Source organism: Sciurus vulgaris (genome assembly GCF_902686455.1).
Source record: "Sciurus vulgaris genome assembly, chromosome: 3".
In the NCBI taxonomy this organism is placed as follows: domain Eukaryota; kingdom Metazoa; phylum Chordata; class Mammalia; order Rodentia; family Sciuridae; genus Sciurus; species Sciurus vulgaris.
In genome coordinates this window covers 39,677,356-39,693,934 of record NC_136463.1, presented here as the reverse complement: position 1 = coordinate 39,693,934, position 16,579 = coordinate 39,677,356, and the positions used below count along the sequence as shown (strand labels likewise).

The 16,579-nt window shown below is 40.0% G+C and overlaps 1 protein-coding gene across 5 annotated transcripts in view; it reads right to left on the bottom strand.

Moving 5' to 3' along the window:
• RFFL (ring finger and FYVE like domain containing E3 ubiquitin protein ligase) overlaps positions 1 to 16,579 on the bottom strand; it is a 65,827-nt gene that overhangs the window by 36,680 nt on the left and 12,568 nt on the right. For 3 of the 5 annotated variants that reach the window (XM_079135431.1, XM_079135432.1, XM_079135435.1), the window contains exon 2: positions 11,028 to 11,171. The exons of the other annotated variants lie outside the window; for them this stretch is intronic. In XM_079135431.1, coding sequence (XP_078991557.1) covers positions 11,028 to 11,124 — 97 coding nt within the window. In that variant the 5' untranslated portion in view covers positions 11,125 to 11,171. The remainder of the gene's footprint in view (positions 1 to 11,027; positions 11,172 to 16,579) is intronic. 5 annotated transcript variants of the gene reach the window in all.

The following is a 16,579-nucleotide window of genomic DNA, read 5'->3' as shown; positions in this document are numbered from 1 at the left end:
AATTAATCAAAAATCCCCCTGGCAACTATTCTCATGCTTGAAAATGATAAGCTATCCCTTAGCTTCTCCTCTAGGCTAAAATCTTTCCTCCTTTTTTAAACTTATACTGATAGGGCCTATTTCCCAACCTTTTAATCATCTTTGATTATCCTCTCAAGTATAAAAGGACCAAAATTGAATGTCATAATGTTTCTAACAGATTACTTCCTAGCCCTGATGGCTCATCTTTTTATAATCTCATTACATATTGTCCCAAACATGGCAGCACCCCAAAAGTTACGTAGTGCTCTACAAACTAATCACTCACTAGAATTGCTATGAGCCCTTTTTTGCTCCTAACACTTAAGTTACTCCTTTTCATTCTGACTCCCTTCATTCATCAACCTGGTGTGACACTGCAGAACAGCAATCACTTTTTACTTATTCCAAATATATGAAGTATATCTGAAGCCCAACGGGACAGGGGCATAACTCAGTGATAGACCACACTTGTTTAGCACCCTTGAGGCCCCAGGTCCAATCCTCAGCACTGTAAATTTATTAAAAATAAAAAGGAGGAGGAGGAGGAGGAGGGAGAGAAAAGCCCGAAAGGATGAGTAGGCACACCATTCATTTCAATCAAGGTCTCTAATCACAACTGGGGCCTTTCCATAGGTCAAACTCCATAGCTCTTCCATTTACCTTGATAATAAGGTGGCCTTGTAAAAGGCAAGACCTGTAGCACTTGCCTTTTCAGCAAAGGTCCTATGTATGTAGAAAAAGACAGGGTGTGTTTAACTACAAAAGACCAATTGGTTACATAACGCAGTGCAAGAACACATTTTCTTTGAGTCTTACTTCAACGTACATATGCTTCTAAATCAGACTTAGTAACTGGTAAGATAGGTATAATAAAGTCTACTCAACGTAATATATAGAAATAATTTTGTAAAGCACTATAAAAATGTTAGGTAATATTGTGGGATAAGACTGAAGTCCCCTAAATCTTCAAACTAACTTAAAATTGTTACTTGAGGGTTTCAGGTAACACATACTGTTACACTTTGGAAGTGAGGTGTCCCCAAAAGCTCATGTGTGAGACAATAAAAGAACGGGCAGAGAGACCCAGAGCAGTGGCTCACACCTGTAATCCCAGAGGCTCAGGAGGCTGAGGCAGGATCTCAAATTCAAAGCAAGGCTCTAAGCAACGCAGTGAGATACCATCTCTAAATAAAATACAAAATAGGGTTGAGGATGTGGCTCAGTGGTTGAGTGCCCCTGAGTTCAATTCCCAGTATCAAAGGAAAAATAAAAAAAGAATGTCCAGAGAAGAAATGATTGAGTTAGGAGTCTTAATCCACTCCATGAATTAATTACCTGAGTGGTACTGAAGGCAGGTTGGGTGTGGCTAGAGAAGGCTGGGTACTGGGGGTGTAGCTTTGGGGTATACATTTTGTTTCTGTTCAGTGGAGTATCTCTCTCTCTCTGCTTTCTGATCATCAGGTGAGCTGCTTCCTTCTGCCACACTCTTCTGCCATTATGTTCTGCCTGACCTCTAGCCCTGAGGAATGGAGTTTGCTGTCTATGGATTGAGACCTCTGAAACCATGAGCCCCTAAATAAACTTTTCCTCCCCTAAAGTTGTTCTAGTCAGATCTTTCAGTTGCAGCAGTAAAAAAGCTGACTAAAACACATACAGAATAGGCAGTCATGGGTTCAAATTACTAATAGGAACCAAAACTATCCATCTAATTGGAGTGTATGAATTTTTCAACATTTCAAAGACTAATGAAGACATTTAGAAGAGTGGTTTGACCTTGGCAACCCCTTCAGGCACTGTTTCTGATGGTGCCAAGTTCCACACTCAGACCAAATTCCGTTGAGGAACTCAACAGTCTAAAGCAAAAGAGAGACAGTGCTGTTGGAATCAAATAAGGCAGAATAATTATATTTGGGAGGTCAGAGAAAACTTCATATATTAGCTAAGCTTCTAGGGGTAAGTACTTCATCAGTCAGAGAAAGGGAGGCCATTAGGAAAAGGCACAGAGTGCTGAAGAAACATATTACCTCCAGAAATGGGATAATGAGAAGTTAGTGAAGGCAGAGAGGAGTGCATTGACTAAGGGAAAAGGAGACAAGATGGGTAACAGTAACTGGCAGGACAGGATCAAATATAAAGGGCTTTACAAATCAAGCTTCACAGAAAACTGAAAACCAGTGGCACCCTGAAAAGACAAGAATAAAGATTAGATTTGGCCTTTAGGAAGATAACTTGGGCAACAATATGGAGAAAATAGGAGCAGAGAAAGATTTAAGGTGGAGTAGCCAAAGTACATTTGATAAGAGTTGCAAACAACAAATTCCTGGAGGCAAAAATAAGTAAAATGTGAAGTCTTTGGTCTATAAGATCTTAGAGAATGGTAGTCTCTGTGATCTTTGAAGAGTACAGGGCCTGACTAAAACTGTTCACAAAAAATTTAGGCCACTGAACTGTTTAAACAAAGTGTCCAGTTTTTTGAACTCGTAAACTAAGGAAATGACAGTGAAGAGGAAGGAAAGTCACACAACCAACCAGTATCATCAACAGGGTTTAGCATATTCACAGGATGTGAACATAAAAGAAATGAGACTTCATGAATGTAATTAACAGTTCAAACCTACAGCAATGCATACACAGCATATGAGACAGCAGGTGAGATAATGAGTTCAGGTATGTGCATGCTAAACTTAAGATCCTTTTTTAAAAAAAATTTTTATAGGTGGACACAATAACTTTATTTTATTTATTTATATGTGGTGGTGAGGATCAAACCCAGTGCCTCACACAGGCTAGGCAAATACTCTACCACTGAGTCACACCCCCAGCCCCTTAAGATGCCTTTTGAACACCCTGATAGATTGTCAGGTTGGACAAAGCTTGTTGAGATTGTTCAGATGGCAATAAGGATCCAGAAAGATGGGAGAGATTGCTGGGTTAGTAAAACATACTAAGGGTAGATAAGTTACGGGCAACTTCGAGATCCGTGGAGCGAAGGCGGAAGGGCAAAGTCTTGGAACATCAACATTCACTGGATTATGAAAAGAATGAGAAAAAAATAACGGAAGGACACTGGAAACTCAATAGAGGAAAAATGAAAAGGGATGTTGGATAAAACAGTTCAACAGTGTTAAATGCTAGGCAGAAATTAAGATGGAGGCTGAAACGGAAACAGTTTGATAATTAGTTACTGGTGATCTGCAGAAAAGCAGCAGTAGGGTGCTCATGGTAGAAGTAAAAATGACAAAAAACTGAGAAAGTAGAATGGAAGCTACTCTATCCTTTCTCTCTCTCTATCCTTACTGGGAACCTACTATGTGCAGAGTACCATAAGTACAATTCTAAAACAAACCCTCATTCCCAGCATCCCTACCCTGTGACTGGTGTAAATACTAGATTCTCCTGGGTATTCAACCAACCTGGTAAATAAGCAGCAGCTTTGTGGAAGAAGTGACTCCTAGGATGAAACCAGTTAGCCAGGTTAGCTGGGGAAAGATGTTTCGAAGAAGGCTCACAGGTACAAAGGTGAGAGAGAACACAGATCACTTGGAATAACTGTAAGGAGAAGCATAACGTTGAGGGGGTGACTCAAAGATATAAGAGTTTGACTCTAGCTAAAGATTTAAAAAGTATAAAGATGAAAAACAGGAGGGAGAAGGGCAGGAACCTGAATAGAATCAGGGATGAGGGGAGGCTCTTCACAATCCCTCAGAAAGGAAGATGGGCACAAACTCACTGGTAACAGTGTTCCCTACAATTTAGTATTCACTTACTAGAAGGTACTCAAATGTGTACCTCTCTTGTGTTCACAATAGTTTAGTCTGGAGGTTTCAAGATGGCGGCCTAGAGGGTGGCTGCATTTCATGTTGCTCCAGGACTCAGGATTCAAAAGAGGAGATATTGAGACACTTGGGACCAACTCAAAGCAGCCGGGTGACTCTCACCCGTTGGGAAGGCGTCCCGGATGGGACGGTGGTCCCGGCACGCAGGAAACTTTGTGAAGTAGAGCTGCCGGTGAGACGCCCCTCCCCCCGCTGGAGCAGTGAACTCGGACAGCTGGGAGCGCCGTAACGGAGGCCGCTCGGCACAGCGCTGGGACTCGGAGCAACCACTGGGGCTCCGGCAGCTGCCCAGGGGAGGAGTGGCGAGGAGAGCTGTGTGGACTCAGAACACCGGGGCCTGCCCTGAGGAGGAGGAGGAGGAGCATGGCCGCTTGGATTCGGAGTGACTGCACCAGAGCTACAGGCGGTTGCCAGAGGAGAAGCCGCGCGGCGAGCTGTTTGGACTCAGACCACTTCTGAACCCAGGGGCCTGCCCAGAGTAGGAGGAGGAGGAGGAGGAGGAGCGTGGCAGGTTGTTTGGACTCGCAGTGACTGCATTTGCACTCCAGGCGGCTGCTCAGAGGAGAAGGCGAGTGGTGAGTTGTTTGGACTTAAAGTGACAGCTCCTGAACACAGGGGGGCTGCCTGGAGGAGAAGCGTGGTGAGTCACTTGGTCTTGAGTGGCCGCACCAGAGCTCCGGGCGGTTGCCCAGAGGACCCGTGCAGCGGGTCACGTGGATTCAGAGCCACTCACAGCGACCGCTCCTGAACACCCGGGGGGTTATCTGGAGAAGGAGGAGGAACAGGGAGGGTCACTTCGACTCGGAGTGATTGATTGCCCAGGGCTACGGGTGGTTGGTGGGAGGTGGAGGCACGCAGTGAGTTTCTTGGACTCCTAGTGACCGCACCGGAATACTGGGCAGCTGTCTGGAGGAAGAGGAGTGTGGCGGGTCTCTGGGACTCAGAGCAATTGTACGGGGCCCCAGGTGGCTGCTCAGAGGAGGGGCCGCATAGCCAGGCGATTAGGTGCGGAGCAGGGTCCCAGGATCTAGGAGGCTTCTTGGTGGAAGAGCCGCACAGAGACAGGCTTAGGGCGGAGCGAAGGTTCCAGGCCTGCGGGCAGATTCTCTGAGGAGGGGCAGCCTAAGGAGACTCATCTGCGAAGGGTGAGGCTCCCAGGCCCAGGAGGTAGGGCCGGGCCCCTGGGAACTTTGCAGAGGAAGGCAGCCCAACCCAGGCGGTAGCTGTAAATTGAGGGGAACCTCTAGGAGGGAACTGACCATCGACACCTCCCCACCGGGTGAGTCTTCCCTGCCGGGTGAGGTTTCCCCACAAGGACGGTAAAACCAGAGACTCAGGCCCAAACAGGCCTTGCCTCAGCCCGCAGCCTAGGTCCCCTTTGGATGACCATTGGTCAACAACTGGAGGCACCTCTGCCCACTAGCAGGGATTATACCCCACCTGAAGGCCACCACTCCTAGAGAGTCAGCTTCCTTGTGGAGCACCGCATTATCAACTTCCTCCAAGACTTCAGCCTACTGAAGGCTAAGGGGGGATATATATAGAAATCTTCAGGGACATTGTAAGTCGATAGAGAAAATCTGCAATATCTCAGCGGTCCACTGATACCTGAACAATATGAGAAAACAAGGAAAGAAAATGCTGCAAACAAATCTAGATGTTACATCAATAAAACCCAATGACAGCATGGCAGAAGAAATGACAGAAAAGGAGTTCAGAATGTACATAATTAAAATGATCAGAGAAGCAAACGATGAGATGAAAGAGCAAATGCACGCACTGAATGATGAGATGAAAGAGCAAATGCAAGCATTGAATGATCGCACCAATCGACAATTAAAAGAGCAAATACAGGAAGCAAAAGATCATTTCAAAAAAGAGTTACAGATATTGAAAAAAATCCAAACAAAATCCTTGACATGAAGGAAACAATAAACCAAATTAAGAACTCCATAGAAAGCATATCCAATAGGATAGAACACCTGGAAGACAGAACCTCAGATATTGAAGACAAAATATTTAACCTTGAAAACAAAGTTTAACAAACAGAGAAGATGGTAAGAAATCATGAACAGAATCTACAAGAACTATGGGATATCATGAAAAGGCCAAATTTAAGAATTATTGGGATTGAGGAAGGCCTAGAGAAACAAGCCAAAGGAATGAACAATTTATTCAATGAAATAATATCAGAAAATTTCCCAAATCTGAAGAATGAGATGGAAAATCAAGTTCAAGAGGCATATAGGACTCCAAATACACAAAATTACAACAGACCCACACCAAGGCACATTATAATGAAAATACCGAACATACAAAATAAAGACAGAATTTTAAAGGCTGTGAGAGAAAAGAACCAAATTACATTCGGGGGAAACCAATACGCATATCAGCAGATTTTTCAATCCAGACCCTAAAAGCTAGAAGGGCCTGGAACAACATTTTTTCAAGCCCTGAAAGAAAATGGATGTCAACCAAGAATCTTATACCCAGCAAAACTTACCTTCAAATTTGACGATGAAATAAAATCCTTCCATGATAAACAAAAGCTAAAAGAATTCACAAAAAGAAAGCCAGCATTACAGAACATTCTCAGCAAAATATTCCATGAGGAAGGGATGATAAACAAAGAAGCAAATCAGCAAAGGGAGGAATTATCCTAAAGGAATTGTCAAATAAAGGAGGAAACAAGTTGTGTCAAACAAATAAATAAATAAAATTTAAAAAATGAACCAAATGACCGGGAAACCAAATCATATCTCTATAATAACCCTGAATGTTAATGGCCTGAATTCATCAATCAAAAGACATAGACTGGCAGATTGGATTAAAAAGAAAGATCCAACAATATGTTGCCTGCAAGAGACTCACCTCATAGAAAAAGATACCCATAGACTAAAGGTGAAAGGATGGGGAAAAACATACCATGCACATGGTCTCAGCAAAAAAGCTGGAGTATCCATCCTCATTTCCGATAGTGTGGACTTCAAGCCAAAGTTAGTCAGAAGAGATAAAGAAGGTCATTTCATACTGCTTAAGGGAAGCATAAATCAGCAAGATATAACAATCATAAACATCTATGCCCCAAACAGTGGCTCATCCATGTATGTCAAACAAATCCTTCTCAATTTCACAAACCAAATAGAACATAACACAATAATACTAGGTGATTTTAACACGCCTCTCTCACCACTGGACAGATCTTCCAGACAAAAATTGAACAAAGAAACCATAGATCTCAATAACACAATCAATAATTTAGACTTAACGGACATTTATAGAATATACCATCCAACCAAGAGCGAATACACTTTCTTCTCAGCAGCACATGGATCCTTCTCTAAAATAGACCATATATTATGCCACAAAGCTAATGTTACCAAATACAAGAAGATAGAGACACTACCATGTTTTCTATCAGATCATAATGGATTGAAGTTAGAAATAAATGAAAGAGTAAAACACAGAAACTATTCCAACATCTGGAGATTAAACAATATGCTATTATATGATGAATGGATAACAGAAGATATTAGGAAGGAAATTAAAAAATTCTTAGAGGTAAATGAGAACAAAGAAACATCATATCAAAATCTCTGGGACACTATGAAAGCAGTACTTAGAGGGAAATTTATTTCATGGAGCGCATTTAATAAAAGAAGTAAAACTCAACAAATAAATGACCTAACACTACAGCTCAAAGCCCTAGAAAAAGAAGAACAGAACAGCACCAAAAGTAGTAGAAGACAGGAAATAGTTAAACTCAGAGCTGAAATCAATGAAATTGAAACAAAAGAAACAATACAAAAAATTGACAAAATAAATAGTTGGTTCTTCAAAAAAATAAAAAAAATTGATAAACCTTTAGCCACACTAACAAAGACGAGAGAAAACCCAAATCACTAAAATTCGGAATGAACAAGGAAATATCACAACAGACAGGATTGAAATACAAAACATAATTAGAAGCTATTTTGAAAATCTATACTCCAACAAAATAGAAAATTTCGAAGACATCAACAGGTTTCTAGAGACATATGAATTGCCTAAACTGAATGAGGAGGACATAAACGATTTAAATAGACCAATTTCAAGTACTGAAATAGAAGTCGTCATCAAAAGCCTACCAACAAAGAAAAGTCTGGGACCAGATGGGTTCTCAGCCGAGTTCTACAAAACCTTTAAAGAAGAGCTCATTCCAATACTTCTCAAAGTATTCCATGAAATAGAAGAGGAGGGAACCCTCCCAAACTCATTCTATGAAGCCAATATCACACTGATACCTAAACCAGACAGAGACTCATCAAGGAAAGAAAATTTCAGACCAATATCCTTAATGAACATCGACGCAAAAATTCTCAACAAAATTTTAGCAAATCGCATACAAAAACATATTAAAAAGATAGTGCACCATGATCAAGTGGGTTTCATCCCAGGGATGCAAGGTTGGTTCAACATCAGGAAATCAATAAACGTAATTCACCATATTAATAGACTTAAAGTCAAGAATCACATGATCATTTCAATCGATGCAGAAAAAGCATTTGATAAAATACAACACCCCTTCATGCTCAAAACACTAAAAAAAATAGGGATAGTGGGAACATTCCTTAACATTGTAAAGGCCATTTATGCTAAGCCCATGGCTAATATCATTCTAAATGGTGAAAAACTGAAAGCATTCCCCCTAAAAACTGGAACAAGGCTCTTTTACCACTTCTATTCAACATCGTTCTTGAGACTCTGGCCAGAGCAATTAGACAGACCAAAGAAATTAAAGGGATACGAATTGGAAAAGAAGAACTCAAACTATCCCTGTTCGCTGATGACATGATTATATATTTAGAGGAACCTGGAAATTCCACCAGAAAACTCTTAGAACTCATAAGTGAATTCAGTAAAGTAGCAGGTTACAAGATCAATGCCCATAAATCCAATGCATTTTTATACATAAGTGATGAATCTTCAGAAAGAGAAATTAGGAAAACTACCCCATTCACGATAGCCTCGAAAAAAAATAAAATACTTGGGAATCAATCTCACAAAAGAGGTGAAAGACCTCTACAATGAGAACTATACAACACTAAAGAAAGAAATTAAAGAACACCTTAGAAGATGGAAAGATCTTCCATGTTCTTGGATAGGAAGAATTAATATTGTCAAAATGGCCATACTACCTAAAGTGCTATACAAATTCAATGCAATTCCAATTAAAATCCCAATGATGTACCTTACAGAAATAGAGCAAGCAATTATGAAATTCATCTGGAAGAATAAGAAACCCAGAATAGCTAAAGCAATCCTTAGCAGGAAGAGTGAAACAGGGGGTATTGCAATACCAGATCTTCAACTCTACTACAAAGCAATAGTAACAAAAACGGCATGGTATTGGTACCAAAATAGAAAGGTAGATCAATGGTACAGAATAGAGGACACGGACACAAACCCAAATAAATACAATTTTCTCATACTAGACAAAGGGGCCAAAAATATGCAATGGAGAAAAGATAGCCTCTTCAACAAATGGTGCTGGGAGAATTGGAAATCCATATGCAACAGAATGAAACTAAACCCATATCTCTCACCATGCACGAAACTATACTCAAAATGGATTAAGGACCTCGGAATCAGACCAGAGACCCTGCAGATTATAGAAGAAAAAGTAGGTCCAAATCTTCACCTTGTTGGTCTAGGATCAGACTTCCTTAACAGGACTCCCATAGCACAAGAAATAAAAGCTAGAATCAACCACTGGGATAGATTCAAACTAAAAAGCTTTCTCTCAGCAAAGGAAACTATCAGCAATGCGAAGAAAGAGCCTATAGAGTGGGAGAATATCTTTGCCAATCATACTTCAGATAGAGCACTAATCTCCAGAATCTATAAAGAACTCAAAAAACTCTACTCCAAAAATTCAAATAATCCAGTCGACAAATGGGCTAAGGAAATGAATAGACACTTCACAGAAGATCTACAAGCAATCAACAAACATATGGAAAAATGTTCAACATCTCTAGTAATAAGAGAAATGCAAATCAAAACCACCCTAAGATTCCATCTCACCCCAATTAGAATGGCGATTATCAAGAATACGAGCAACAACAGGTGTTGGCGAGGATGTGGGGAGAAAGGTACACTCATACATTGCTGGTGGGGCTGCAAATTAGTGCAGCCACTCTGGAAAGCAGTGTGGAGATTCCTTAGAAAACTTGGAATGGACCCTCCATTTGACCCAGCTATCCCACTCCTTGGCCTATACCCAAAGGACTTAAAATCAGCATACTACAGAGATACAGCCACATCAATGTTCATAGCTGCTCAATTCACAATAGCCAGACTGTGAAACCAACCTAGATGCCCTTCAATTGATGAGTGGATAAAGAAACTGTGGTATATATATATACAATGGAATATTACTCAGCCATAAAGAATGATAAAATTATGGCATTTGCAGGCAAATGGATGAAATTGGAGAATATCATGTTAGGTGAGATAAGCCAATCTCAAAAAGCCAAAGGACGAATGATATCGCTAATAAGTGGAGGATGACACATAATGGGGGGGAGGGAAGGGTTAGTGTTAGGGTTAGAGTTAGGGTTAGGGAGGGGGGCAAGTATGGAGGAAGGAAGTACTGTATAGAGGGTAAAGAGGGGTGGGGGGAAGGGAAAAAAACAGAATGAATCAAACAACATTACTCTATGTAAATTTATGATTACACAAATGGTATGCCTTTACGCCATGTACAAACAGAGAAACAACATGTATCCCATTTGTTTACAATAAAAAAAATCCAAAAAAAAATCCAAAAAAAAAAAAAAAATCCAAAAAAAAAAAAAAATAGTTTAGTCTGACCAAACTGTTTCTTACAAGACACAAAAAGATCAGAAAAAAATTTAAAAATAAGAGCAAAAGATGGATGAAGCTGTAAACCTAACGTGGTTTCTCAAAGTTTTATATAATCAATAGTCTAATTAGGTCTAAAGCCACATCCAGATCCCAAATGAAAGAAAATGTTTCCTCTCAAGGACCCTTTCAAAGAGTTGGAAGGACTGACTTGAACTTACCCAAATTGATAAAGCAATGACTCACTTCTGAAGACTAAGAACTTTCTCAGTTTCTTGCCCCAGTTTAGTCTAGCTTAAGGAAACCAAGAAAACAGTCTGGGGTTACCTGATTTTGCCTGTTTCAAAACATTGCCACAGCAGACAGCAAGCTGCCTCCAATTCCTGCCACCGAGGTTGTTGGAGCCATGTTCAGATGAGATCATCTCAGGAACCAACAGCAGCAGCTTTCAGGCAGAGTGAATGGTGCCGCCTGGGGACGTATCTTTGGTAAGCAAGATTGCAACAGAACAGGCAGTTTATCCAGGGCAGTGCTGACTCATGCTAGGCAAAACTCCTATTTCCCAAACAACTCAGCCTGAGCCAACCGCAATCAACTACAACCAAGAAAAGAAAAGGCACCCCACTGATTGTTTTAAATCAAGGGCTGATTACTGGGGGCAGGTAAATTTCATTTCCCTACAGCTAGTAATTTAGCAGCCCCTGGAGCCCTCACCAGGAAAGCTTCCATGGCCGTTTCTGAAATTTCATCTGAGCACAGCCTCAGACTGGGGACAGCAAGATTGCTGCAGGTAGGAGGTTCATAGCTCTAAAGATTTCCCCAGGAGGGTGGTAAAGTGCATCTACGAACTGAACCACCTGGGTCAATGGATTCAGGGAAATGGTCCAGTCATCTTACCCTAGTTGGTCAAGTCATCAGGGTGAATTTTTGTCAGCTCTAACCAGCCTCACTATTCTTTTTTCCCATCTAGGCCTGCTCTGGCATCTCTATGTCCTTAGACAACTCAACTTCCCTCATTAAGTCAGAACTACAGCAGAATTCTCTTCTTTTTTTAATCAGCTGCCACATTCTCTATGCTAAAATGAAATCATCCACCATCATACCTACTGGATGCATAACATAGGAGGCTGTCAAAATCACTTTACCAACTTGCTCTTAAAAGAAAATCCCTAAATGTATGTCAATTCTCATTATTAGCCTACTTATTAAAAAATCAATCCCAGAATGACTGACTCATCAACAGCTATTAATTATTATTGAATTTGCCCTGATAGGAATTGGCACTGGTGTTACACAAAGAAAACAAAAGATCAAGTCCTTGCTGTTTTAATTTGAAAGAAGAAAAAGTAAAGTTCATATCATAGCCTTCTGTCCCCTGTTTTAAAAATGTGAGCGTTCCATGTCCATCAGCTATTTCTTCCAGGGCATTAGAGGCAGTTATACCTCTGTCTTTCAAGGTAGGTCTCACAGGACATGAACTCTGAATGTAGCTGCCAAGCCAACTTGTCATTCAATAAATGTAAGGTTAATTAAAATGTACAAGCAGACAGAGTTTGGGTTTTAAAAAACTATGCTACTTAATTTCATTCCTTTTCAAGGGGCTAAGTTTTTTTTAAAAAGTCTTTTATCCAACTCACAGAATTCTCCTAAGTACATTATTCAAGTAGGATAACAACTCTGGGCTTTTATAAGGTATTATAAAATGTTCCCTTTTTTCCTCAGCTTCAGTGTTTCCTATTCAGAAAATGGCTGTTTAAAGAAACTTTGTCTGCAGTGTGTTAATTAGTCCTTTTCAAATGATAAAAGCATCGGTATAGCAGCTGACAACAATTATCTCATGAACCACACTTTAAAAAATATTTCTGTAGTTGATAAGTCGCAAACATTCTAATATTAAACAACTCATAGGATACAAATACAGAACCTCCTTTAGAAAAAACATGGTATTGTTAGAAAAACTTCTGGCCCATTCAACATTAGTAAACTTTAAATAAAGGAGAGAATATCCAGATGGTACAGTATCCAAGAAATAATGTGGATTACAAGGAGAGCAACCAGGGATCAGAAGCAACAGAACTACATAACTGATAAGACAAACACCATTCAGCAGGTGAGGAGAGCCACTGAAGTTTATCATTTTCCTCTCTGGGATTCTGATAGTGTTAATCAGTTTCCCCAAATAAAGCCATACTCCATCCTAGTTCCTTCTTTTAGACCAGAAAGGTTGAAGATTACACATCTGAAGCTTATAAAAAATGCTAAATTTCAACTAATAAATTACTTGAAGTTTTATGAGGTGATATGAAAATAATATCAGGTTTTGAGAGAATAAGAAAAATAACTGTGGTTATGTGGTTAAGTTCTTTCAATACATTATTTTAAAACTCAAGTAATTTATCATCCAGAGTTATTAACAGGGTTTGGTAGTACCTGGGATCAAACCAGGGTAGGCACCAGGTAGTGCATGCTAGGCAAGCACTCCACCACTGAGTTGCTACATTCCTAGCCCTAGGTTTATTTATTTACACACAAGTGGAGTATACATGCACACACACACAAACACACACACCATATTCATAAAATTTGTATATACCCACACCGTTTTACTTGAACAGAAATACTTTTTTACTTGAACAGAAATACGTAACACATCAGTTTATAGACCTCATTTGGGGTTATTTTTTTCCTCTAATACATCCTAACATTATAAGTAGGTGTCAAAAAATATAAAAAGTATTCATTTCTCAGGATTCTGTAATCTTTCAAATCCACAAAAAATTAACAAATATGCAAAAAGAACAGAGGATAACACAACCAGGAATGGAGCTGCAATGGGAGGCAAGGTTCAAGGAGCCATGTCTAGCTTTCCTTATTTGAATTTTTCTTAAACAAGAATATATTCAAATATTACTTTGTAATTTAAAATTCAGTAAATTTTTACAATTTTTATTGTTTATAGACTACTTTAATCTTTTCCCCTGCAGATTCTTTCCTCTAAATACCTTCTGCCTACTAATCCACCCCCTGCATCTTTTTTTTTTGTATTTTTAAAAGTTTTTATTAGTAAATTAGTTTTTTTTTATTTTTTTTATTGTAAACAACTGCATCTTAAATGATACTGAGCATTTCTTATTAACAAAATTAATCTTAATCTTAGATCCACTTCCTTTTTCTGATCAAGAAAGTTATCAGTAAATCCAAATTTCCAGGAATCAGTGGCTGTCTCACCTTGTTGCTAATTAAAGACACTGCCAAAATCTAATCTTTCGTGTTCAGGAATCATATAGTCTTTTTTCTTTATTTTTAAACTGGAGTACCTACTATTTAAGAAAAATAATATAGATGCCAACCAAACATCCATCATCTAATAAATCACAAAAACTTAAACATGAAAAATGAAGATTTTAGGATTGTCAAAAATCAACTCTAGGGGTACTTAAGAATCAAAAGGGTGCTTACCGAAAATGATCACTTACCATCCCAGTCCTTCAGAAACTCTGAATTAACAGAAGTGGAAGGAGACCCCAGAATCTGAATTTTAAATAAGCATCTCTCTCCCACAAGATTCTGAGGCAGAAAAGGCCTTGGATTGTGCTTTGAAAGATGGGTGACAGCTAATTTCCCTAAGCACTACTCAGACCAAAATCATTTTTTTGAAGACCACCAAGCAGTAGTCACACCGAGGTGATGTCACACCTAGACATCAGTCCCTTCACCCGCAAGAATCACAAAAAATAAAACAACTGAACTGTTATTCTGTTGGTTAGGCCATTATTTTCTCCAAGCCTCCAGAGGCAATTATCTTAACTACTATTAAGGATTTCAGCTGTCACCCACAGTCTTGTTACACAGACACATTTTCATACCTGGGATGCAATACAAGGGGGCTTAATGGAATTTTTATGGCTGTGAAAATTAAAGTTCACTTGACTCAACAGAACAGTCAAGTGAAACAAAGGCGAAAACCTCCCCCAAAGGTACAGGTTGAAAATTGAGGCTTTTGACTTCCTGATGAGGCAGTTTTGCCAGAAATTCAAACCATGGATGCTATATAGCTCATATGTCTCAAGAGTGCCCAAATGTCAACTTATCACCACAGTATCAGCCAGCACAAGCTCACTGTAACATTTGGAAGCACAAACGTGCTGTATAAAATGGCCTCTCCTGGGAGACAAAGACTGTCGCCATGGCAGAGATCATTCCATCTTGGGGCCAGAAGGACCAGGCAGTCCTTTTAATCTTTAACGAGCCACTTCCACATTCAGATATGGGAACTGGCACTGCTCAACCTGCTTCACAGCACTCTGCTGCAAAACCACCCCCGAGTGGCATGAGGGCATGCCAACGAAGTCTGTCCCCGCTGGTACAGTTACCAGAATCGGTTCTATAATGTAACTGTGAACTTTATTATCCACTATGGTATAATACTTCATAGCTTAAGAAAGGTATCCAATATCAAGAGTCTAGCAACTGCCTACCTCAGGCGCAATGAAATACTAGGTTCCTGTATGTCAGTAATTGAAAAAGTAGCAAGCATGCAGGAAAAGGAGGAATCCAAAGCTGTCAAGACAGAGTCTAAGGACCTGATGACAAGATTGAGAGAAAGGAAGTTAGTGATGTGATCAAATTGGTATCTTGGGCAGCTTATTTCAGAAACCTGGCAAAGGATATCTTGGAACTGTTTGATGGGTGTAATTTTCTACGCATGGCCATTTTTTAGTTTTCTTCCTGAGCTGTTAATACAGAGAAAGGGCAGGGAAAAAGCTCCTGTCATCAAACTCCATCACCTAAACAACTCTTAACAGCTTCATAATCAAATGACTAGTAGACTCATGTCATATTACTTCCCTGCCCCAGCAACCTTCCTCTCAGAATAAAGATTGTAAAATTCAGCTTTCAAAGTCTCCTGAATTCATAATTCTTCTCCTCCCTCTTACAACACATGCCCTGCCTCCAATAAGTCAAACTTTCTAAACTTTCACCCTGATTTCCACTAAAAATGCACAGGATTAAGTTACCTTTGTTCTCATCCCCAAGTCTAGGGGGCCTTTGTCAACATGTGTACCATTGTGAAGGGTGATTTCTAGCTGAGTAGATAAGATTACCTGTTCACCCACGGTTCATCTTCAAACCACCTTCTCTAGGCTATGGAAATAAAAGGATAAGACTGCACAGCTTGAATATCCCATCAAGATAATCAAAGTAATGGAAGAGGGAGAGACAACAGAATAAAAGACTTCAAAATAAAGACTAAACTGCGCATTTCAGTAGCACTTAAGAAAACACTCAATCTGACTAAGCAGCTGATGAGCAGACAAATACCCAAAGGACTGCACATTCTCTAAAGACCACTGTGCTCATAGTTCCTGCTTCCCCCAAGAGTATGCAAGAGATCACATCATAACCTCAGACTCGCATTATTTATGATAAAGTGGACGGACACATCCTACCATCCAGAATTCTATTAATCTACTTGCAAATAAAATAACAGACTTACTTCATCCCAAATCCATGTAACAAGGAATGCTTTTTTCAGGTCTTTCAAAGATAGAGGGAGGGAGAGGGATGGAGAGGATGATCACTGGGTACTCAGGTACAGTTCTACAGAAATAAAAGAGAGCCAGGCACAGTGGCGCACATCAATATAAACCCAATCACTGGGAGGCTGAGGCTGAACTGTAAATTGAAAGCCAGCCTCAGCAACTTAGTGAAACCCTGTCTCAACATTTAAAAAATTTAAAAAATCAAGGTCTGGGGATGCAGTTCAGTAATACAGCACCCTGGGTTTAATCCCCAGCATGGGGGTCAGGGGCGAGGAAGATGATAGGACTAAGAGGTTTTGGTGTGCTATTGCAAGTAGGGTGACTATAGATAATGAG